The sequence below is a fragment of the Lissotriton vulgaris genome, chromosome 1_1, assembly GCF_964263255.1.
Source record: "Lissotriton vulgaris chromosome 1_1, aLisVul1.2, whole genome shotgun sequence".
NCBI classification, from domain to species: domain Eukaryota; kingdom Metazoa; phylum Chordata; class Amphibia; order Caudata; family Salamandridae; genus Lissotriton; species Lissotriton vulgaris.
In genome coordinates this window covers 1050686664-1050712238 of record NC_141685.1, presented here as the reverse complement: position 1 = coordinate 1050712238, position 25575 = coordinate 1050686664, and the positions used below count along the sequence as shown (strand labels likewise).

The window sequence follows — 25575 nt, the reverse complement described above, 5'->3', positions numbered from 1 at the left end:
CACAGGGTATTTATCATCTGCGTTCACTATGGCCCTGAGATGCTGGAGTATTCTATTGAAGGCCTGTAGTTTAGTGCTCCCAACGTACCGAGCCCACAAGTACATTGGAGCACATAAACTACAAACTCAGACCGGCATATATATATATATATATATATATATATATGTGATCAAGGGCTCTCGAGCCTGAAACGCGTCATCTGTCGTATGCTGATTTGGATGTGAACGGTTAAATAAATAACATCTTGCCTGAAGTAAAGAGGTCCGTTTCTCCTTCTTCGCCGCCGAGCCTTTGTGGAAGTGGTCGGAGTGTTGGTTCGAAATATATATATATATATATATATTTGTTTTTTTTTTAAAAATACAATTGTATGTTTTTTTTATAACTTAAATTAATTATTTAATAATTTTAAGGTTATTTAAATATTTTGACGTATATTTTAGTTAATTATTTTTTATATTTAATTAATTTTAAATTATTTTTAAGACATTTAAAAAAAATCGATATTTTGCCTAACTATATTTTTTTAAACGATATTTTGTATTCGATATTTTTGTACTTACCTGTTTGTAGATAGGAATTCGATATTTTTGTATTCGATATTTTATCTTCGATATTTGTGTAATTCTATATTAGTGTAATCGATATTATGTCAGTGATCCCCGTCCGATATCGCTGCTAAACGCGGACGCGAGGCTTCTCACAGGGAGTCAAAATGACCTCCTATTGGTATCTTTCCCCGGTGCGTCTTCACTGAGGAAACCCGGCCCGAAGTGACACTTGCTGGCGGCAGTGCGGGGCAAAGGGCACGCTAACACACATACTCTGGGAATGCTCGGAGGTCACAGCATTCTGGGAGCTGGTACTGGATGACATTGACACCCACTTCTCTACTCAGCTTCCCAAATTCCCATCATACACTTTTCTGGGCCTTCCCAATCCCCTCACTAATCCCCTTTCATCGCTGCAGAGGATGCCAGATTAGCATAGCGCTGGGGGCTGCACATCAAACCATCTTGGCCCTATGGGGAACGACCCATGTTGCCTGGCTTCGACTTCTATGGTACATACTGGGGATGGAGAAACTCACACTCACAACGTGCGGTGATACATTGAGAACCTTTTGGCGCCGCTTCATAGCTTTATTTACTAAGGAATTTAGGGAGCTGACCTGCCCACGTTATATGCGGTTGCTACATCTCACGGACCCAGAAGACACTTAAAAGTACTGAAACACCCAGGAGAACCCTGCAACGACCCCTTCGCCTTACATTATATATCAAGTGATACAAGTGGGGGGGAATAAGGGGTGGGATCGGGAGGGGGAAGTATGTTGATTCCATTTTTGTCCCTTTTTCTCTCTCCTTTCCCTTGAAAGGGGTTAAAAGTTGCATTATTATAATATGTAATGAAGAGATTTACTTCATGCAGAGTATTGTTATCTTGATATGCAGGTGCAACAATAAAATAGATTTAAACCTAAAATAGGACCTTCAGACCCACTCTTCAGTTCACTAGTGGACCTGGGCAAGGGCTCTCAGGAGGCCTGCTGCTGTGACCTGCTGTGCACTCTGCCAGACTAATGCTGTACCGGGGAGAGCTGCTTTGCTCCCTGGAGCCTGCCTTAAACCCTAAGGGGCCAGCCCTCCTGTTAAGCTAGTTTGCTGGCCTCCTGTTCGGAGTCTCTGGGACATAACAGACTACCCTCAACTTGACCCCGCACCTGGACCCAACCTGTGTGAGTACTGAGCCCCCAAGAGGTCTCCATTCACTCCTGGACCCTTTGTTGTGATGCTAAAAGTGCCCAGATGGTCATTTTCCGAAACTGAGAACTTAAACAAAATTTGGCCCAAAAGTGCTCTGATAAACTGGAGGAGAAAGGGACCAACCTGCTTGCCTATCTGCCCGAGGTGCATCGCTGGTCAGATTGACTTCAAAACTTTTCCCATTACATTCTTCTCTGCAGCAGCAGATCTATGTCTGCAGTCCTTCGCCAAATGGGTATCCGACCTCATGACACTGTCTGCGGCCACAGCCTCCTTCTTCGTCCAGCTGGAGATTTTCGACTTCCATTTCAACTGCTTAGTCTGATGGTAAAAATCTTCACCATGATTTCACTATACAGCTATCTGGTGACAACACTCCTTCCTCTGATACTTCTGAAGCCTTGGCCGGCTGAACTTCTACCTCCTCAGATACTTTTTCTTCAAACGATTTCTCTGTTGAAAGGTAATCGCTGGCTGGGCCCAATCCACTTCATTTATCTAACCCGCACCCATCACAGCCGCCTTAACTTTTTACTTTGACCCGGTCTAGTGCACCCAGATGTCTGTATTTGGTAAATTCATCTTTTAGACTCTGTGTTACAGTTTATTCTTAAAAAATCCATAGCTCGGTTCTACTGATTGGATGTTTATGGTTTTGGTGTCAAATAATTTATTTAAATGTACTCTATTTTTCTAAATTGTTTTCTGATTTTGATTGTTTTCTGTTCTCACTCTATTACTGTTTGTGTGCTGTATACATTCTTTACACATTGCCTCTAAGTTAAGACTGACAGCTTTTTATGCCTAGCCACCCAGGGTTAAGCACAGCTTAATTCAGTAACTTTTTGTGGTTCACCCTGCAGGGGCTTATGGATATTGCTTGATCAGGGCTCATACCCCAGTCAACTAACAACCCAATTTCTCACAGGTAGTAATTGGTTATAAAGTCTAGACATTGCTGTGGAGTTGAGTGCTGCATGTCCCACCCTCCTTCAAGCTGTCAATGAGGCTTAATAAGTGCATCTCACTCTTATTGATACACTTTTTTTCAGTGAGCTGTTGTTAACTGTGGGATATGGCACTCCAGCAACATTCAATATTTAGCAAAATATACTTACGCAGCCAAATTGTATCTTTGCAGGTTGGGGACCACCTCTTGTATGGTAGGGCACTGTTTCTTTGTGGGGGTATAGCTGTTTCGCGTTTCACTTGGTGCTGTCAGATGATCAACGAGTCCCTGTTTCCCGGTGTTTGCAGGTTATTTTGCAGTGCATGACCACTCTTGAAATGACCTCTTTCCTACCAGGATTCTGCATTGGTCCCTCTCAGATCCATCCACTTGCCTGCTCCTCTGGGCCGATACTCTCGAGGCCCAGTGCATGCACCACTCTCTGTGCATTCTCTCAATGGGGTGGTCGCCACCACGTTGACCATGTCTCCAGAGGCTGGCATTGGGCCTGCAGCTCAGCAGCTACTCCCTTGGACCCCAGCAGCCGCTGACCACAGCTTCGCCTGGACCAAGGGTCTGTGCGCATCCAATTCACAGGTCATGCCCCAATTCTCTCTCAAGCCTGGGCAAGCCCAACGCAGGTTAGGCTTGACACACACACAAGCACAAATGCACAGGCTTGTACACATTTCACAAGGGATATCAGTGACAACCACTTGGTGCCCAACTCACATTCAAGGCACAAGGGATCGTGATTTGTGGTTAATCACGCATGAAGAGAGTGTAGGCTTCCTTTTGTAAAGAATAAAAAGGTATGAATAATCTATAAAAAGAGGGTCCAACTTTATCTTCAGATTTTAAGCCCTTAATACACCTTTACAAAAGGAGCCCTACACTCTCTTCAGGTGTGATTAACCACAAATCACGATCCTTTGTGACTTTTCTTCACTTTTTAACAACTTCACTAACTTTATTGGGAGTAATCGAATGAAATAGTGGTCGTTGTTGCTTATATATTTTATATATTACATATTTTTGTAGCCCTGATGAAGTCAGTGAAAATTATCCATAAGACGAAACACGTGTTCGCTGCATTCTGTTCAGACTGGCTGTGAAATTGCCTATTTGGAATTCTGGCATTTGGAATAAAAGAAAGAAATTACCATAAATACGGACTACTGGATTTACTTTGGAATGGACATTTGCTCAGGATAAGATTTTGTTTGTATCAATAAGGGTGTGATGTTCACCGAACTTAGATTTTTGTCACTTTTAAACTAATCAATTACTTTGGGGATTGTTTTTGTTATTCTCTTTGTATATTTTCATTAAATTCATAATTATGTTTTGTTGCAAATGTATTTCTTTTTCGAGTGTTTTTTGTTATTATTTTCTTGCCTTTTTTGTTGGGTGAAAAATACATAATTACTGTTTACTGCAGAGTGAATTTCAGGGTAAAATTTGCTAGATCTGCTTTGGGTGTACTGCACTTGTTCATCCACAGTAGAGAATAAACGGCTATGTTTACCTGGTCTGAACACTGCTAACAATCACTAGCATAGGCATTTTAGAATGCTTCTTTATTTGATGGTGTCAGCTTGGTTTATGAGATCTAGTGTGACATCATTCACCCCCATGGTCCCTTTAGTTCGGACGTCATCAAGAAATATCCTTGAGCCTGTTTGTCAGCCTAGCCTAAAAAAAAAGGAATTTATTGGAGAACATGCTTTCTAGGTGACGACCAACGAAATTGGGGAACTCTTAGCCCTTACATATTGGTAATACTTGAAGCCATCTAACAAATCACAAGGTCCTAAACACACGGCCCTTTCCTGAAGGTTAACCTTGGCCCTAACACCCAACTCAGATAGTTCCATCAGCCCATTATCTTGGTTTAAGGGCACCCTTTAAAAGCTTAAAACATGTCATCAATCCTCCAGGCCGCCTGTCTCCTACCCACTACCATCTTAATAGGTAAATCCCAGATGCTTTTCCCCAGGACCACCAGTTGCACCCATGACTCCCAAGAACCTGGTACCCTCTCAGTTGCCTTCCCTCTTGTGTTCTTATTCTGCCCTTGTGTCTCTTTGGTTGCCCAGAGGATACCAAGCTGATCTCCACAACTGTGCGTGAGCAGAAGGTGGAGTGTATGATGGAGGAGAAGATCCAGGAGGTATGGAGTGCGATGATGAGGGAGCTGACCAACCTAAAGGACTACATCAAGCAATGGGCCGAGAGTGAGCAGTGCAACCGCAACGAGTCGATTGACGCACTGTCACGCGAGCTGCAGGAAAGGTAAAGATCTGGTGGTTCAACAGTAGGATTTAGCATTGGTGCCACCTGTGTCTCAGGTTTGAGTATTTGTTGACAGGTTCCTTAGTGTGGCTGGCTTGGTGGGGCACAGACAGGTAAGGGTTGGGCAGAAGTAGGTACTGAGGTGTCACATGTCGAGGAGATGGGTTCAGTCAGTCAGGCAGGAACCTGGAGTGGCGGTTCTTACCCCAAATCTCAGTAAGAATGGCTGAGAAGGTACATGAGGCGAGAGTAACAGGGAATGAAGGAAAGAGTACAGGGAGCTGTCTGATCCATTTTCTATCCCATAAATCTCGTACCGATCTCAGCTACTTTGCCAGTGGCCACAAAATCCTTTTTTTCAGTTACTTGTTGCTTCACCCTTCCGCCTTCTGACCTCTGAGCTGCTCCTTATGCCGATTACCATCGCTTCACACCTATGGACGGGTCCCGTATTCAGATTACCATGCCTCATACCTCTCGGGGGGGGATCAAAGATGTGGGTAGATCCTGTATCTAGATCACTATATTTTAACACCTGTGGACAGAGCCCTCATGCATAATCCAATCCTTGGTACACCGAGGCAGATCCCTTATGGAGTTCGTCATCCTTTCATCAGTGAGTAAATCCTCTGTTCAGAATGCCGTCCTTTATATTACAGCCAGATCTTTCCTAAGGTCCTGGTAACACCTGCTTGATATTGTACTTAGATTTCCTCTGCATAAAGGAGGGGCATAGTCTGTTGGTTACATTGTCAGCTGTGACCCCAGGAGACCTTGGTTCCTGTCCTGGTTCTACCACGTGAAATCATCTTCTGATCCCGGGTATTCATTCTGGTACCCGCTGCCTATGTCACTGATGTGCCAAAAGTTGGAGTATTAGACCCGGGCTGACGGGGGAGCATTAGGGGCCATATAAGTACCTGGACAGCAACCCATCTGCAGAGATGGCACAGTCCTGGTCAGGCACATAGCCCTCCGATGCGTTATCAGTCTCCACCGGCGCAGGGGCCTATCATCAGAAAGGTATTTTTGAAATTCATGAAGTTTCCGGGTGTCTTCCTTTCTCTGTCTGCAGCAAGACGTTCCTGTGGAAGGAGGTGGAGCACCTGCGGGCCGACCTGGAAGACGTGCAGTCCAGACTGGGTGCGTGTTCACTCTACTGTCAACAACAAACAGGGGTAAGATTGGGGGCTCAGAGGTCTGCCGCCCTGGGGTGCAAGAGAAAAGAAACATCCTGTAGACTGCGGCTAGCAAATTCGGCCGGAAATCGATAACAGAATACAGGCGGCTAGGAGAGACCTAGTGCACAGTTCTGAGCATTTCACTCATTCCATCCGCACTTCATTCACCTATTCACTCACTTGCAGGGTCGGGCAGGCCTATAGGGCATCCAGGCAGTGCCTGAAGGACTGGTCTGACGGGTCAGTGTGTTGGCTGTTTTCTTGGCCGTTTGTGGGCCTGTTTTATGGTCTGTTAGGCCGGTTTTTATTGTTGATTCCCTTGATATTAAAACAAACATTTGCAGCAAGCTTAAATTCACGCAGTCTTCCATACTATGCAAAAAACGTATACAGCGTGTCTTTACAAGTTCAAAACTGTCTCAATTTGCAAACATGGACCACTTTTTTAGTTTTCTAATTCACTATTGGGGACAACTTTAATTTTGGTGCCCAGGGATATTTTCTGTCCAAGTCCGACCCTGCTCGCTTGTTGATTCATCCATTCCTTTATCCACACATTGTTGATTCAGCCTTAGAATGTAGGGGTTCATCCATTAAAGCCTGTGGCCTTGGAAATCGTTAATATAGCACAGCCCCAAACCCATTCATTTGCTTATTTACTCGTTCAATCATTTGAACATTCACAATTCATTAATTTGCTCACTCATGGACATGTTAGTAATTTGATTATTAACCCACTGATGCGTTAATTCGTTCACCCCATCTTTCTTATTCACTTACTTCACCTTCATCATTCGCTCATCCATTCAATAATAACTAAATCACCCATTCACTCAATCAAATGTTCATTTATGTATCCACAAAGTAAATCATTTACCTGTTCTTGTGCCAGTCACATGCCCCTTGATACACTCATTTTACATTCTTACATTGTCAATCATTCGCCCATTCATTTTTTTATCCATTCAGCAATTTGCCTATTAAGTTACTCATTGACCTGTCCAATCGCTGATTCATTTATCCAAACACTCACTTATTTGCTGAGCCTCTCTATTTATTTATTTACCCATTTATTTGATCTATTTAGCCATCCATTCACTCTTATACAGGTTCAGCCATTCACCCTTTTAATTATTCAATTCGGTCAATCACATATTGACTCACTAATTTGCTTATCCATTCACCCACAAACACTTCTGTTTTCACCCACTCAATTACCGTTTAATGTATTGGCCCAATTAGTCACTCATTTGTGTACTCATTTTGCCATGCATTAGTTCATTTGTTTATGGTTTGTCATTCACTCTCACACTCATACATTCTTTCACCCCTTTATGTATTCATTCTCTTTTCCATTCACTCATTAATTAACACTGAAGTTGTGCAGACGCGCATTTTTCTAAGGTACACTTTTTTGTTTTTTTTACAACATCTAGAATGGACTCCCACTTGGGTTTAGAATGCCAATGAGAGTGACTGACAGCGCAAAAGTGAGCATGATGACTGAAGTGTGTTCTAGTCCTGTTACCAATTAATGCACGTAAGGCAGAGTAAAGAAGAAATTGAATGCAAACGCCCTATGTTCATTTATTGTCTCTGGTTGGAAGAGTGTGTGTTGTCAGTGTGGCCTGAGTGGGAATTGCTTTGGTACCTTGTATGATGATTCATGAGTGCCTTTCTCGTTCTGGCGTGATTGATTTGCTGTGCTTAAGCCTGCAGTGGAATGAGCTAAAGTGGAAGATAGTGTGCCCATGTGCTCGTGCTCTTTCCTTGAGGGGGGAGTAGGTTCCAGTTCTTGTGGATGGGTATGGTCCCGAGCTACCTAACGTCCATATTTAGTTTTTGTGGGTTAGATCTCTTAGTTTGTCGCTGTGATTCTGCATTGGAAGAGCCAGGCACCTTCTTCCTGAATTCCAAGAGATCTTGGACATTTTTTATCTTTGCTGAGAGGGAGTTGGAAAATTCAACTAGAACATCTGGGCTGGGCTGGGTGAGTTTCTCATGGACCTGGGAAACTTGAGATGTCCTCTTATTAGTGATAGCCGCCTTCGTGAGTCATGATGTGGTTAACACGACGCACCCTACCTCTCCAGGCGGTTACTTCTATAACTGTCTATGGTGGTTTTTGATGTGTGGTGGGCCTGGGTGACCTCAACACCCAGGCGACGTAGTCTGGCCTTTGGCACCAACTAATATGCTCTCTTGGGTTTTGCAGGATGCCAGGAAACTGAGATTTGCACCCACCACGTTGACATCAAAGCCATAAAGCACATTCAAGCCAAGTGCAGAAAGGTAGGAGAAGCCATGCAGCCGACAGAGGGCAGTGGAGGCCTCCCTGCTGAGAGTGCAAGAGAGCGCGAGAGAGATAGAGAGAGAGTCAGTGAGAACATTTCATCAAAGTCTCTTCCCCAATATCCGTGTGCTTAGAGAAATTGTCCCAGACCCTTCTCTACAGCATCAGCCATACACGAGCAGCTCTCCAGAGCCCCAGCCTATCCCAGCTTAAATAGTTCCCCACAGCCCCATCCTTAAACATCTCACTACACCCCCTGCCAGTCCCTCCCAAAACATCTCACCATAGCCCCAGCTTATATATTCTTAGACATTTCACTACAGCTCCATGCTATCCGTTCTTAAACATTTCCCCACAGCCAGTCTGCCCACCACTCTCCCAGAGTCCCATGCTACTCCTCCCAGAATATCTCTGATACGTCTAAGGAGGTCTTTCTCAGCACACCCCCACATTCAAAGCCTGCCCTCCCCGATGTCCCTAGCGTGTCCCCCCTAAAGATCTGTACAAATCCCCCCTCCCTCCTTCCTTCCTTAAACATTTACAGCAATACCCTTCCTTTGCTTGAGCATCCCTCCTTTCCCAGGCCTGTTCCAGAAAACACAAACCCTAATAGTGCCAAACACAGTTCATGTGTCACCTGCATGTGGCATAGCATCACACATGACATTGCAGAGGACAGCCTGCTCAAAGTAGCTTGACAGTAATTCATTTCCTTGTGGTTTTTCTTCTGTGAAGTGCACTACGGCCCATGGTACAGGCACCAGCAATATTAAGAATACATCACAAAATGCAACCAGGTGAGGCAGACACAGCCATGGTGTGCACCGCCTCAGACTATGCCAGTGTACCACAAGCCACGGTATGTGGAAGCCATGCACCAGCACATGCTGTACTGTCTGTCTCTGAAAAAAGCATGCATGAAGTCATAAGTCAGATGCTTTTATAGAGCGCACAAATCACCTTTCGGTCTCAGGGCGCTTTGCAGAAAAGATGCAAAAAAGTCACATGTAACCAGCAAACAGCTGCTCTAGGCGTCCCCAGTACAGGCCCTGGTCTCTAGTCCAATGTCACAGCTGCATCCTCTATCCTATTGTTGTGGTACACAAGGTAGATCCCCACTGCCCTTTGTTACCTGTCTCAAGTCTATGCCTGTAAGAATACTGTCCAAAACAGGCTGTTTTGGCAAACATGCGTGTTACAGGTAATTTTCTGTGACAGCAAATACTTTAGAAAAGGTTGGTTTGGACAAGGGGTATCCAACCTTTTAAATGATAAGAAGTACTTTGGCTCAATGAAAATCATCGTGAGCTACTATTAGTGTTGTAAGAGTGGCCACATCAGACAAGATTAATTCAGTGACCACCATGTGTAGCTCACCAGCAGTGACCACCTCAGTGCATCAGGAGCTTTGCCAGTAATGTAAAAAAGATTTGTCAACTTGGAATGCCTTTATATGGGTAATACATAGTCATTGCTGCAATGCCCCTGACATCAAGGTAATTCTCTTAGTAATAAGGCTCCCACAGCCATGTGATTTATAACTAAAATATCAGCTTTAAATACATTTTGGAAATTCAACCATTTTTCATCAAACATCTTATGAGTTCTGAAAAGACACATTTTCGTTTCAAATACAGACTTTTAAATTTTGGTATACATATATTAATTCAATCAAACAAAATCAACAAATTTAGTAAGCTTATCTGCACACAGGCGAGTGAGGAGCACTGCTCATAGGTAGTTGGAGAACTACAAGTAGCTCACGAGCTCCTTGTTGGAGAAGCCTGTTTTGGACTATTTCTGCACCCTTTGGAACTTTGGTTGGGAAGCTCTGCAAGCCTCCAGGGCAATCTGTCAGTTTCCAAACGGGCTTGTCTTACAGACCAGTGTATGTGCTGATTGATTGTGGGCCTGTTTAACTGTTTATTTCCCTCATGTTACCACAACCTGTCTGTAGTCCAGAATTGTTAAGTGCCTGCTCAGACAACAAAAACCAGACCTCGATGCGCAACGTATAGGTTAGGTTTATTTCTTCCATGAATTAGTTCCAGAACCTTGGAAATCTCTTCCAGCTGAAATGTGCTCAATACCTCTGCTCGCAAAGAACACCCCACTTAACAAAAATCATCTTAGCTACCATATTTCCAAACTACTCTGCCACTATAATTTTGTATGTATGTACGTATGATCATTGTTTGTACCTATTCCCTAGTGTTCCCATCTACCATACTCTAAGCTATCTCTATATGCCCATCCCAAACCGCGAAAAAGCCCCATGTACAGTTCTCTGTTGCTATGCTCTTTAACTTTTTCAACAGAAAAGAAAATGAGACAGGTATAGCTTCCTGCAATCCCATATAGATCTAGCTACCAAACACCAACCTCACCTGTAGTAGTCAGAAGGAATCAAAATTTAGAGGCTGAGCACAAAACAACAAACATAGTTCCATTGCAAAATATTGTGCTAAAAAATATCGAGTCACATAAGTATTGTGTCAAAATTATTGCTTACCTTATTACTACCATCCTATGCTTGTAATAGGAATGGCAAAAATATTGTGTCTAAAATATCATAGTCAGACCCACCAGGATATAGCGGCATGTATTAGCAAATTTAGCAACACAAATATGGCAATTTAGCGGCATTTGCTCGGCACTTTATTTTAATCATAATCATTCATTTTCTGCCTTAAATCAATGGAAACTGTTTTAACAGAGTATTCCACTTTAAAGTAGGCAACCTGATATATGGAACAGAGGAAGCAGCCCACAAGTGAAGGCTGTTATCCCTTGGAAATGCAATCCTCCATTTGCTTTAGTATAGGTTCTGAGAAACCCATCAAAGATACATTTACCAACTGCCATGCGTGGGGCCTGACTACCTCATTAATCCACAATGCCATTGAGTCATTGCGCCATCACAAACTGCCAAGCCTAGCTACCTCCATGGGCCTTGGTGTCTTCAGCCTCTTCACAGCGCAGTGAGCTGCTCAGCCAGGATCTCGCTTGGCAGAGCAAATGGCTTTAACTTAATGAAAGGCGAGACCTATTGCATTTTCAATGTTTGTTCTACGTTCCTTGTCAAATGTGTCCCTGTGCTTAGTTTAACCAGTACCCAGGTATTAGGTGATAAGATCCGTGAAATGTGTTCTCTAATAGAGGTTCTGTGTTTTTAATGTACCGTGCATGCATTGCTCTGAGCGCTGATTTAGTGCATTCCATTACTACTATGTGTAGTCCTACATCGCTGCATGCCTTCAATTTTCCACCTGCCTCTGTTCATAGCTTCACCTGCACTCCACATGCCTCACTGCATGGGCTTGCGTGACCTCCTGCCCCAGTGCATAGCTTCACATGCACTCCTGCATCAGTGCAGTGCATGGCTTCAAATGTACTCCTGCCTCAGGTCATAGTTTCATGTGTACTCCTGCCTCACTGCTTGGGTTTACGTTTACTCCTGCATCAGTGCATAGCTGCACATGTACTCATGCATCAGTCCATTGCCAGTCTTCACATGAACTCCTACATCAGTGCAGTACATGGCTTCAAGTGTGCTGCCTCAGGTCATAGCTTCACATGTACTCCTGCCTCACTGAATGACTTCACGTATACTTCTGCCTAAGTGCCCAGCTTCACATGTACTCCTGCCTCACTGCATGGTTCATGTGTACTCCTGCTTCATGCATAGCTTCACATTTACTCCTGCATCAGTGCAGTGTATGGCTTCATATGAACTCACGCCGCAGTCCATAGCTTCACATTTGTTCCTGCCTCACTGCATGGGTTCACGTGTACTCCTGCCTTAGTGCATAGCTTCACATGTACTTCTGCATTGGTGCAGTGCATGGCTTCACATGAACTCCTACATCAATGTAGTGCATGGCTTCATGTGTACTTTTGCCTCAGTGCCCAGCTTCACATGTACTCCTACTTCAGTACATGGTTTCACGTGTACTCCTGCCTCACTGCATGGCTTCACTTGTACTCCATCCTCAGTGGATGGCTGCCTAAGAGCATGGTTTCACATATACTTCTGCTACTCTGCTTAATTTCACATGTACTCTTGGCATGGTACATCGTTTAAAATGTACTCCTGTCTCGATGCGTTACTTCATTGGTACTCGTGTCTCAGTGCTTATCTTCAGCAGAGCTAAACATATGCTCCTGCCTCAGTGCATGTCTTTATGTGTATTCCTACCTTACCGCTTGTCTTCATATGTACTCCTGATTCAGTGCACGGCTTTAAGTGTACTCCTGCCTCAGTGTATGGCCTCATGCGTACTACTAATCATGTGCATGACTGTGTGTTCAGCCCTGCCTCAGTGCATAGCTTTATTTGTAGTCCTGACAAATGCATGGCTGTATAGAGGCTTGTCCATTTTAATGATCTGAAAACCCCAGCTCACATCAAACAAACTAACGCGTCACCACACGCACGCCTGTTGCTGGTGATTGTTAGAGATGTGGGACTGGGGGGAAAAGAACCAGGTTTTGCTCTACCATAGAAATGTACAACTTTAACCTTTGCATTCCTTCAATTTCCCTGGCATTTTTGAAAAAAATCGCGTCATTTTGACAAAAGTGCTGATTTCGCTGGCACTTTTGTAAAAATCGCGGCATTTTTACAAAAGGGCCGATTTCCTGGCAAACTGCGAAATCGCGAAATCCTGGAGGGTCTGCATAGTAGGGAATATCGATCAAATCATGGTAAGAATATCGACTTGTTTTTAAAATATTATAGTTAAACATAATATATTGTAAACAACTTAGTTTAATCAATTATTTCTTTCTCTCTCTCTCTCTCTCTCTATATATATATATATATATATATATATATATATATATATATAAATAAATAATATAAATATCTAGAAATAAAACACTGGTAAATAAACAATTTTTTAAATACATACATAACTAATCTTAAATATTAACCTACATATATACAAACATAATATTTAACATGTTCAATAAAATATAAAACATAGAATGGATATATATATATATGTGTGTGTGTGTGTGGGTGTACATATATATATATTAGAGGTGGTAACAGAGAACTCAAACTTAGGCAACTAGAGTCTAGTATGATCCTCGAGTTTGATAGTAAGTGGCCCAATGGGCTGAATAACACCAAGGATCCACACACTTTTTTATAAAATGACTCATCATATTTGTCGGCCTGTTCCATCATTCTGTTGATATGTGCTATGTGACCCCAGGTAGTCAGGTTCCCTGTTGCCTGGGGGGGTTGAAATTCTGTATAATGGCTTTCGGTGTTTCAGTGTTTTGATCCGACACTTACAACCAAATCGTAGGCATACAGCTGTGGAGATGTATGCACATGTGGCTGAGATCTCCACACAGCAATGGTAGGAGTGGCAGAAGTCTCAGCATGTAGGTTTGTGAATTGCATTATGTCGTGCTTTAATAGCACTACTGTCATACTACTAAAGTACTGCAAAATGTGGTTTGTGAATCAGGCCCATGGTGCCTTCATACCAACACATATGTTACAAGGGTTTTTCTTAGCTCACCAATGCACTCAAATACTCATCAAGTGTTGTTGTTGAAGGCAAAACCACCCAACGAAGCAACATAGTCTGAGTGCTTTACTTGGTTCAATATTTCTTATTCAAATTCCCCCATTGTGTACAAATAATACATTGATCTACTCCCTTTCATCATCTCAAGAAGCACTCATAAATGGACAGCATAAACAATTCATATCAAAATGGCAAACTATCAAGACTCATTCATTGAGGTTGTTGAATGTCTTTGAGGTGTTGTTTAGCCCTTTATAGTTGGCATATGGTGTGCTTCCCCACAGACAAGGAAACCACCTGGCTGGTAGTGGATACATGAAGTAACTTGTTTTAGGTCTTGCCTACCAGATGCTGCAAGTTGTTTGGTTGCAAAAAACCCATTGTCAGTTTAGAGGGGGCTTAGAAACCACACAGTGTTTACCATTTGTTGGCTTTACTGTCACTCTCATTTGGTCCCTTTTTATTCATTAGGTTGTGTGGGCTTTCCTTCCTCTCCTTGTGTGTGTCTTTCCCCTAGAGCATAACCTCATTACTTATGTCTTCTAGTGCTTACTTTTCAGGCACTACCTTTTTTCCTTGGATATGCATTCCACGAAAGTACATGAGTTTTCCAGCTGTCTCAATAGTGTATGTCTATTTCCTCCTCCACATTGCTTTGTGTTGCTGTGCGCGTCTGGACCACTACTTCCATGTTGTGCTCCCCTCGTCTTCTTATCCCTCTTGTTTTTTCGCTTGTGTGCTTCTTCTTTGAGTGCTACTTTTCTTCCCCCTGCCTGCTCCCTGTTGCTGCCCACTCTCCTTCTGCTTATTGCTGCCCCCTCCCTCTCCATGTTGCTGTCCCTCCTACCCTGTCCCCAACCCATGCTCCTTTTTTGCTTCACTCCAGGACAGCTCACCACTTAGCATTATGGTAAATGCAGTTCACTTCAAGTAAGCAGGTAGGTGAAGCTGTGTGCTTCCATCCCCCTTCTGTTTAAAAAGGCTCCCTTGAGCCATTGAACTGACGAGGTACTGTGACCTGAAAGGATTGTGGCAGCTTTCTCAGAAAGCCCAGATGAATCTCGTTTTTTATCTCTACCGATGAAGGATATTATACAGAAACACATATGTCTAGAGATTCATAACACTAACCTGCACTAATTTTGGTGAAACACTTCAGCAAAAATTCAAGTAAGCCTTTAAAGTGAACTGCATTTACCATAATGCCAACGGGTGAACAGTGCTGGGGGGTGAAGCCGTGTGCTCCCACCCCCCTTCTACTATAAGTCTCTTAGACCATGCATTTAAAGTCTTTTGCAAACTGATCTTGACTCACCTACTCTCTTGGATCGAGGAAAATAATTTCTCTTCCAGGGGAACCTCATCAATAGTCATAAGCATTAAAATATTCCCGCCATGCGCTGGACCCCAGAAACACTATATTATATGTGCCCCACAAATATATAACAATATATATATATACACATATATATATAAAAATAAGCAATTGCAGCCTAATAAACACTAGAGCTGAATCATGCTGTAAAAGAATTTCCACCATACATGAATAACATGCATTAGAAACATGAGAAACAACAAAAAAGCTTGTTTAGAAACTGTTTTAATGCTCAGAAAGCAGTAGAAATTCTCAAAAAACACTGAAAGCTTAGAAAGCTCCCAGGCTGCATTGCAAATACCCAGTCTAAATAGACTGAAAAGCTAACCTGTAGCTGCATAGCAATAAACTGACACCGTGCCTTTAAGGCACTCATGACCCCCAGCTTCCCATCATGCCTCAGGGGTGACAGTTTGGTCAGTTGTTCTTTCCGGCTCCTTCAGGAAGGATCCTGGTAACACAGCTCCACTCATTTCTGATTTCTGTCAGAAATGCACTTCATTTTTCACAACTTGTTTGCCTTACTTCGACGTTTTACATCTTGTCAAGTAAGAATCTGTTTTTTATTGACAGTTTTTTTGGCATTTTCGACCTTAAAATGCCTTCTGTTTTTGATACCTGCCCTACTTGTGGCAAGAAGAAGGCCAAGACAGACAACCATGAAGTCTGTATACTTTGTCTGCCTGAAGAACATGATCCAAGGACCTGTCCTCACTGCAAAACCCTGTCAGGAAGAACTCTGAAGGACAGGGAGAGAATTCTCATCTATGGCCTGGCTAATAGGTCATCTAGAGGAAGGTCTCCAGTAAAGAAGGGCTCCAAGAGGTCTAGAACACCTTCTAAGGATAAGACTTCACGCCCTTCAGCTTCAGCGTCGGGCTCGGCGCTGAGAAAAGATCTACCGGTGGGTCATTTGTCTAAAAAACGACCTTCGACAGCAGGCTCGCCATCGAGAAGAAGAGATTCAGATACGTCGTCGACGTCGAGAATTCAAGACCCTCCGCCGTCGTCAACTGGGCGACGATAGGCGTCAAGAACTAAGACCCCTCTGCCGTTGTCAACCCGGCGACGATCGGCGTTAAGGCACAAGAGCCCTCCGCCGTCGTCAACCCGGCGATGATCGGCGTTGAGGAACATCACACCTCTGTCGTCATCAACTAGGCGCCGATCGGTGTCGAGAAGTGTGACCCCTCTGCCGTCGTCAACCCGGCGATGATCGTCCTCGAGGAGCAGAGACCCTCCGCCGTCGTCGAACGACGTTCGGCGTCGAGAGCAAGCTCACCTCCGTCGTTGCAGATACAGCGATCGACGTCGAGAGCCCAGAGTCCTCCGCCGTCGACAACCAGGCGTCGATCGGCATCGAGAATGAGATCTTCGTTGTCATCTCGTCGGCGTTCGGTGTCGAGGGTGCCAAATACCCCTCCGCCGTCATCGCGTAGACCCTCGATGTCGAGATTGGCTGCTCCGCCGTCGTCCCAGCGACGTTCGGCGTCGAGAGAGAGAAATGCTCCATCGACGGCTGCACATCGCCGTTCGATGTCGAGAGATCACCGATCTTCACCAGCCTCTCACCGGCATCGCTCGCCGTCGAAGCATTCGACGTCAGAGCATCCGACGTCGAAGCGGAAGCATGCAGGATCGACGTCGAGGGACTCCCGACCGAGGTCAAGGCCCGCTTCAGAGAGATCCAGAGAAGGATCGGTGATTCTGGTGACGGAGTCAGCATCCCACCACTCATCCTCAGCCTCTCCAGAGGCTAGAAGCCCTGCCCGTAAGTCACCTTTGCGACGGACGTAGCCTTCTTCTACTGAGGTGCGGTTGTCCCCGAGTTGGAATCTGCCATTACATCACTGGTGGGATTCAGGGGCTACAAGGCGGATGCAAGAGTACGCCAGTCCTATGCACAGGTCGCCTCTTCAAAGACTGGTTGAAGAAGCGGACAGACACAGCCCTCCCAGGCATGGAGTCCAAGCTGAAAGATCACCTGTGAGGAGACCTGCTAGGTCTCGTTCCCCCAGAAGGGAGGACCGCCCAAGCAGATCACTGGATAGGAGGCACAGTGCTCATCGCAGGAGTAGGAGAACACCGTCTACTTCTTCTACCTCCTCTACCCAATCTTCAAAGAGGGATTATTCCCCCACGCTTTCGGATAGCCCTATCTCTAGGGTCTCACCGATTGATGACATTAATACATACCATGATGTCCTCCAGAGGGGAGCTCAGAAACCCAACATTGCAATGTCTGTTTCCCAGGTCACCACAACAGTGATTTTTGAGACACTTCACCAGAAGTCTGAGTCTCGTTCATTCCTTCCATTGGTTCCAGGGATTGTGGAACCTGCCATGGACATATTCCTGTCTCCAGCAACCATTAAGGCGGTGCCGGCTCGCATCCAGAAGAAATACAAGCCAGCTGCCTCTGACCCAGTCTTTGTTAAGACTGATCCTCCTGCAGACTCGGTGATCGTAGCAGCAGCACGTAAGACACATGCGGTCACTGCTACCTCTTCAGTACCTCCAGATAAGGACAGCAGATCCCAGGACTCGTGTGGTCGCAAGGTCTGCAACTCTGCCGCTTCTACACTGAAGGTCTCCGGTGCTGCTGCGCTTTTAGTCAGATATGATAGAGCCTTATGGGATTCCATGGAGCGTTTCAAATCCAAACTGCCAAAAGAAGACCAGAAAGACTTTGAAGAGACACTGACAGAGGGCTGTCTGGTTGTTAACCAGATGATTAGCACGGCGGCTGATGGCACAGTGCTTTCGGCGCATTCGTATGCGCATGGAATATGCGCCAGAAGGTGTCTTGGTTACGCTTGACAGGCCTCAAACCCGATGCACAGCAACGCATCTTAAACCTTCCGTTCTCTGGTTCCTCTCTCTTCGGCTCCCACATTGACAAAGAGATGAGTAGAATGAAAACCGAGCTGGACACTGTCAAAGCGGTCGGCTTGGAGAAGAAAAAGAAGCTCAAACGCCGATACAAGACCAACCAGCGCAAGGGGGCTTAACAGAGGGTTCAAACCCCTCAGTGGTCCCAGAACAAGAATCAGGGAAAATCCCAGTTTCGAGGAGGAAAATCTAATAGAGGTAGAGGGGGTCACCAGCAACAATCCTCTACTACAGCGAGAGGAGGGAAGTCATGAGCAGTGGCTTCCTCTAGCGCTGTTGCCCACTCCAGTGGGAGGAAGTGCTTTTCAAAATCTGGCAGAGTGGTGCAGCATCACAAAAGATCGATGGGTGCTGAATATACTGCGCAATGGATGCACACTTCATTTCCGTGTGCTCCCAAAGAACATTCCTCCAAAGAAATCCCGTCCTCACCAGCTGGTTCTGCTCCGAAGAGAGGTGAAGGCTCTCCTTCAAAAGCGAGCTATAGAAGATGTACCGCCCTCTCAAAGGGGTAAAGGAGTTTACTCCAGATATTTTCTTGTCCCCAAAAAAGATCAGGAGCACAAGTTCCGACCCATACTGGACCTTCGTCTACTAAACAAAGTCATAGTAAAAGAGAAGTTTGGAATGTTGGCTCTTCACCAAATATGTTCACATCTACAAGTAGGGGATTGGATGTGTTTGGTGGATCTGCAAGATGCATACTTCCATATTCCAATTGCACTACGTCATCGCAAGTACCTACGGTTTGTGGTCGGCAACAAACACTACCAGTACAAGGTGCTGCCCTTCGGGCTCAAGTCGGCCCCACGAGTCTTCACCAAATGCATGGCAGTGGTGGCAGCCTTCTTACACAAAAAGAGTCTCTTCGTCTATCCATACCTGGACGACTGGCTCCTGAAAGGTCCATCTCCTCTACAAGTAGAAAGCGACTTACACGTTTGTCTGAAACAATTGCACAATCTCGGCCTCCATGTCAACAGGGAAAAGTCAGTGCTACTTCCAACCCAGTTGATTCACTACCTAGCCTTCGTTCTGGACACAAGCTTGGGAAGAGCGTTTCCTTCGGAGGAGAGACTTTTTTCGATGCAGCAGAAGTGCAGGATTCTGCTCGAGACCCAAAGTCCAACAGTCCGACAGGTAGCCTCCCTGCTGGGTTCCATGGCGTCCTGCATCTTCCTCATACCACACGCCAGGCTAAGGATGCATCCGTTGCAGCAGGCGCTGGAGGACCAATGGGATTAATCGACAGGACGCTGGGAAGACCGGATCAGTCTTTCCCAGGCAGCGAGATCTTCCATTAAGTGGTGGACTCGGTCTCAGAATCTGTTGGTGGGGGTTCCCTTTCACCAACCACTCCCGGCACAGTCAATAGTGACAGACGCGTCTCTACAAGGCTGGGGGGCACACATGGGGTGCCTTCAAATACAAGGTCAGTGGTCGGCACAAGAGCAGTCCTACCACATCAATATGCTGGAGCTGCGATCAGTACATCTCGCTCTCAAAGCCTTTCTCCCCGCAATCGAATCTAGCTCGGTCCTGGTACAGACCGACAACACGACCACCATGTTCTACCTGAACAAACAGGGCAGCACGCGATCACGCCCTCTCTCCCTGGAGTCCCAGGCGATCTGGCACTGGCTTCTCACTGGAAACCTCTCGGTGGTAGCAGTGCACCTACCAGGAGAGTTAAACATCAAGGCAGACGCACTCAGCAGGCACTTCGAAGAGCAACCAGACTGGGTGCTAAACGACGAGGTAGTGGCGGACCTTTTTCATTGCTGGGGTCGTCCGACTATAGATTTGTTTGCAGACGACGAAAACAAAAAATGCCACGTCTTCGTGTCCAGATTCCACCGTTCAGGGACAAGGGGGAATGCACTCTTGATGGATTGGTCAGGGGCATTTGCCTACGCATTTCCTCCCCTGTCTCTGATTCCGAAGGTGGTTTCCAAGCTCATCAGATCGGACATGGAGATGATCCTAATAGCTCCGGACTGGCCACGGCAGTGGTAGTACCCGGACCTTCTTCCTCTGTCTGTGTGTCCACACAGACGTCTACCTTGCAGGCTGGACCTGTTGACCAAGATGGGCGGGAGGATTCTACATCCCAACCTCCCCTCGCTGAGCTTGACTGCATGGCTCCTGAAGTCCTGCAATACGGACATCTGACCCTACCTCCTGATTGTATGCACATTTTAAAAGAGGCTAAGAGGCCCTCCACAATAGCGTCATATGCTGGAAGAGGTTTTATCTTTGGTGTAGGGAGCGTCACCTTGACCCTACGAAAGGGCAGAAGGATGTTATTCTTCCATACCTTCTTTCCTTAGCAACATCTGGGTTGAAGTATGCTTCTATTAGAGTGCATTTGTCAGCATTACGGCGAATAGGAAATCGCCGAGCCAAACGTCTTTCTTCCAGATGCAAGTGGTCAAGGACTTCCTCCAGGGGTTAAAGAAAGTTTACCCCCCTGTTCGAAATCCTTCTCCTCCTTGGGAATTGAACCTAGTGTTATCCAAGTTGATGGGACCTCCTTTTGAGCCCATCCACAAGGCCTCGTTACAGTATTTATCTTGGAATGCTGCTTTCTTAGTTGCCATTACATCAGCGCGCAGAGTAAGCAAAATCCAAGCGCTGTGTACAAAAGAACCTGTTTTCCACCATAACAGAGTAGTTTTAAGGTCGCATCCATCTTTCTTATCAAAGGTTGTGTCTGATTTTCATATTAATTAGTCCATTTCTCTTCCATCCTTTTTTTCAAACCCTGCAACCCCGGCTGAGCGGTCGCTGCATTCCTTGGATCTCAAAAGAGTGCTTAAATTTTATTTGGAAAATACCAAGGGCATTAGGAAGACGGATCAGCTATTTGTCAATTATGGTTCCATGAGAACGGGCTTTCCAGCTGCTAAGAGATCCAACTCCAGATGGATCGTCTCCTGTATTAAATTGGCTTATCAGCTAGTGGGCAAGTCTTTACTGTTGACACCTAAGGCACACTCTACTAGGGGGAAAGCGGCCACAGTAGCTTTCTTACATGATGTCCCTATGTCAGAGATTTGCAAGGCTGCAACCTGGAGATCAGTTCATATCTTTACGAGGCATTACTGCCTAGAATCTGATTCCAGGGCTGATATTCAAGTAGGACAAGCCTTCTTGAGGAACCTATTTGGGTAGCCTGCTGCCTGTACAAGCTTAGTTTTTCTAGGCTTATTAATGATATTACTGTTTTGTTGCTCCTTTGCCCGCAGGGAGATGAGGTGAGGCTCGCTATTCTATTCTTATGCTTATGACTATTGATGAGGATCCCCTGGAAGAGAAGGATTAGTTACTTACCTGTAATCCTAGTTCTCTTCCAGGGGTATCCTCATCAAAGTCATAAGCAACCCTCCTACTATACTTTGGAGATATTGTTAACCGTTTTGTTCCATGGTTTATTCAGTCTCCGCAAAGAACAACTGACCTAACTGTCACCCCTGAGGCATGATGGGAAGCTGAGGGTCAGGAGTGCCTTAAAGGCACGGTGTCAGTTTATTGCTATGCAGCTACAGGTTAGCTTTTCAGTCTTTTTAGACTGGGTATTTGCAATGCAGCCTGGGAGCTTTCTATGCTTTGTGTTTTTTGAGAATTTCTACTGCTTTCTGAGCATTAAAACAGTTTCTAAACAAACTTTGTTGTTGTTTCTCATGTTTCTAATGCATGTTATTCATGTATGGTGGAAATTCTTTTACAGCATGGTTCAGCTCTAGTGTTTATTAGGCTGCAATTGCTTATATATAACCATATATATCTACATATATATATATAAAAATATGTGGGGCACATATAATATAGTGTTTCCGGGGTCCCGTGCTTGGGCGGGAATATTCTAATGCTTATGACTTTGATGAGGATACCCCTGGAAGAGAACTAGGATTACAGGTAAGTAACTAATCCATACGGTCTCACTTGCAAGTTGGTTTAGGGTATCCACAAGCGCTTTGGATCAGGTGTTCTTTTTCCTCTTGCTTATATGGAAGGATGTTACAATTGGCAAGTGACACCTGTATGTTGTGTTTGTGGATCTTGAATCAGTCTTTAATTCCATCAATCATTCCAAGTTATGGGTCGCCCTGAGGGATCTTTGGATTCCTAGCAGCCTGTCACAACTCATAGTCCGACTGCATCAAGATAATTATGCCCAAGTCAGGTGGAGCACTAGTGGAGACCTAACTAAATATATACATATCTCAAAAGGTTGTCTGTTGGCTCCAACCCTGTTTACTTCATATATGAATCGTCTCATCAACGCACTGTTTGATTGTGTGGGTGATCCTCCTAAATTAACAGGTAGATTAATTCACTCTCTCCTCTTTGTAGACGATATGCTGCTAATTTCCAAAACTCCAATGGGCATGCAGAATGTTTTAAATATGTTTGCAACAGCCTGCAATGATCTTGGCATCAAGATCAATTGCTCTAAGACCAAGTTCATAGCTTTTAATGCTCATTAATCTTTTAAAGCGAAACTGAGGCCGGGCTCAAATGTTTTAGACCAGATCAAGGTATTTGACAATCTAGTAGTAAGATAACCAGTAATCTGACATGGTCTACCAAATAAAAAAGAGCAGTTTTGCACTTCAGCATGTTGACAGTGCAATTGTTAAGAACCTTAATTGATCTGTTTTCCATCCAATTTCCCCTGCTATTGAAATACATCGGGCCAGAGGGCTGGGCGCCGCTCTTTATGGTGCCAAGCTGTGGGGCATGGAACAATTGAAGTGCCTAGATGTGGTGGAAAAAAAATGTATAAGATCAATTTTAAACCTCACAATTAACACGCCATTATTCCCAGTAAGTCTAGACCTAGGGTCAAAGAGCATTTCACTCATTGTTGTATTGCTGAATTGAAAGTACTAGTGTTCTGGGTAACACTCTGGACTAGTAACACTCAGATCGCAGACAAGGAAGAAGTAACTGATTTACAAATCCTTGAAACAGGCTGGGCAATGTCTGGTTTAGGGAGGTCAAGCAGTGGCTGTTCAAATTTGGGTTGGGGGCTTTGTGGGAGGATCCAAAAGTCACGACAAAAGAAGTGCTTCCTCATTTAATTGAATCCTCACATGCACGTTACCTACAATTTAGGTTTGGAACTTTGCCTTTGAATGCCACCAAAAGTAAATGGAAGAATGCGACTGTAACCCCATTGTGTCCTGTGTGTAGTCTTAGCTTCGAACCATTAGAACATTTCATGGTCATCTGTCCCCACTACGCACACATTAGGAAAAGATGGATAATCCTGGCATGTCCACTTTTGTCATTTACAGGACCAGCAGAAGCCTTACGTGTGTTTAGATCTGACACTACTAAATGGCTTGTGTTCACGTTAAGGAGATACTTGTCATATGCCAGGTGGGCCAGGATTAAGATGTTTCCCACCAACAAGTAACAGTCTGTGTTAAGATTGCTTTTTGGAGTGGCCTTCTTCTAAATCTGAAATGATGATTGTAACTGACCATAATCTAACGTGTGATTTTTCTTGAGGAAGCGCAAATTCGTTTGGCCTGGGTTTAAAAGAGGTTACATTTATAGATGTTTTAGCATTGATAAGTATATGTTTTATCTTCAATTAATGTTTATAACTATAATGTTTTTATGATGTGTTTTTATCTATTTCTTTTTAATGTATGATGGGAGTTTTATCTGAATGATCATTTTTTGATGGAATAAAGTTACTACTACTGCTACTTCTTCCAAATGTCAAGGTTTGAGACAAACAGAAATTGGTGTGCTACCCTACAGACCAAGTAATGACATACACCAGGCAAGGTGAAGCATTGGCAGAGACCTAACTAAATATATAAGTGCTTCGAGCTGTTGTGACCCAACATCTCCCTGTGCTCCTGTTGCAGAATAACAGAAACAACAATTCCCCTCGCACACCTTTCGACAACCACAGGCTATCTAACACAAGTAGGCCCAAGTAACAGTACTTGAATACAAGTAGCCCCAAGTAACAGTACGCTTGCCCCTGGCAGGTATTGCGCCAGTTGGTGGGAAGTACAGCTGATGTGATCCCAGACTGCCCAGACACGTGCTGCACCACGGGTGGACGGGACCCCATGGAGAAGGAGGTTGCAAGTATATGGTACGTCATTCCTCGATTAAACCTCTTTCGCTGATGCTTCTTCCCTTATGAATATTATTCTCTTCTTTGTAACAATACTCTCACTCACTTCTAAACATTCCACATGATCGAGTCTGACTTTTATAGCATAACTCTGTTAGAATCATGTCATTAATGCCTTTTTTTTTGTAAACAGATTTTATTGTTGTCCACATTCGAAAAAAAAGCAGGCCACAAACCGCCAACATGCCCACGCAGGGGCCCATAAGACAAGGAGCATTGCATTCACAGTATGGCCAGGTTAAGGGGTCAATAATTAACCACGACTCAAGACACCACTGGTCCATGCACAGTAAGTCTATAACATTCATCGCTCGGGCTGCCAGGGTCGAGTCTCAGCAAAGTCCAGAAGTAAGAGTCTCCCAGTGCCATGGCCCATCACAATACTCTTGTGTATGACAGGCCCTCCTAACCTCGAAGCTCCATCCATACCAGTGAGAGCCTTTGCCCTTGTCGCGTTCCCAGAGCGCCAGGACCGCTAAAGGTGGACATTTTACCCGCAACCCAGAAACCCCAGGACCCTCAACTTCCCTCCCCCCCCCAAACGCCCTCTCCCACCCCCCCAGTGGTGAAAGTGCCATACAGTATTGCGTCATCCCTTGAGGTCTGTGTACTGTTTCTAAAACTGGAACAAGTGCAGGGCCCTGATTGTAGAGGGGCATACCGCAGAGGGGAGGCCCTTAGAGAGGAACGAGACCAGTGGCCCCCAGCGATACTCGAAGTTCTTAAAGTCCTCACGGGAGATGTCGGACATGCGTTCCAGGCTGAGCAGTTGCCAGAGGCGGGAGTGCCACAGTGACATCGCTGGCGCCTCCCTTTGTTTCCAAGCCTTTGCAATGGCTAGTTTAGCAGCCCCCAAGCATATCCACATAATCCTTTTATCTGCCCTGGTTTGGTGTTCTAACAGGGGGTCCCGAAGACCCAAAAGTGCTTCTGCCATCGTGGTCGGGACCGGGTATCCTAAAATGGATTTTATCTGAGCGAGGATCTCTTCCCAGAACGGCCTAATGGAGGGGCAGTCCCACCATATGTGTTGGAAGTCACCCAGTAGTCCACACTCCCTCCAGCACCTATCAGATGTCCCCGGGAAGATCTTAGCCAGTCTAGCTGGGTA

General features: G+C 44.9%; 1 protein-coding gene across 1 annotated transcript in view; it reads left to right on the top strand.

Annotated features, from left to right (window-relative positions):
* Positions 1–25575, top strand: part of LOC147748518 (coiled-coil domain-containing protein 159-like) — a 402735-nt gene that overhangs the window by 289346 nt on the left and 87814 nt on the right. The window contains exons 8-11 of the mRNA XM_086936450.1: positions 4816–5011; positions 6087–6154; positions 8408–8484; positions 24313–24422. Of these exons, the coding sequence (XP_086792576.1) occupies positions 4816–5011; positions 6087–6154; positions 8408–8484; positions 24313–24422 (451 nt within the window). The remainder of the gene's footprint in view (positions 1–4815; positions 5012–6086; positions 6155–8407; positions 8485–24312; positions 24423–25575) is intronic.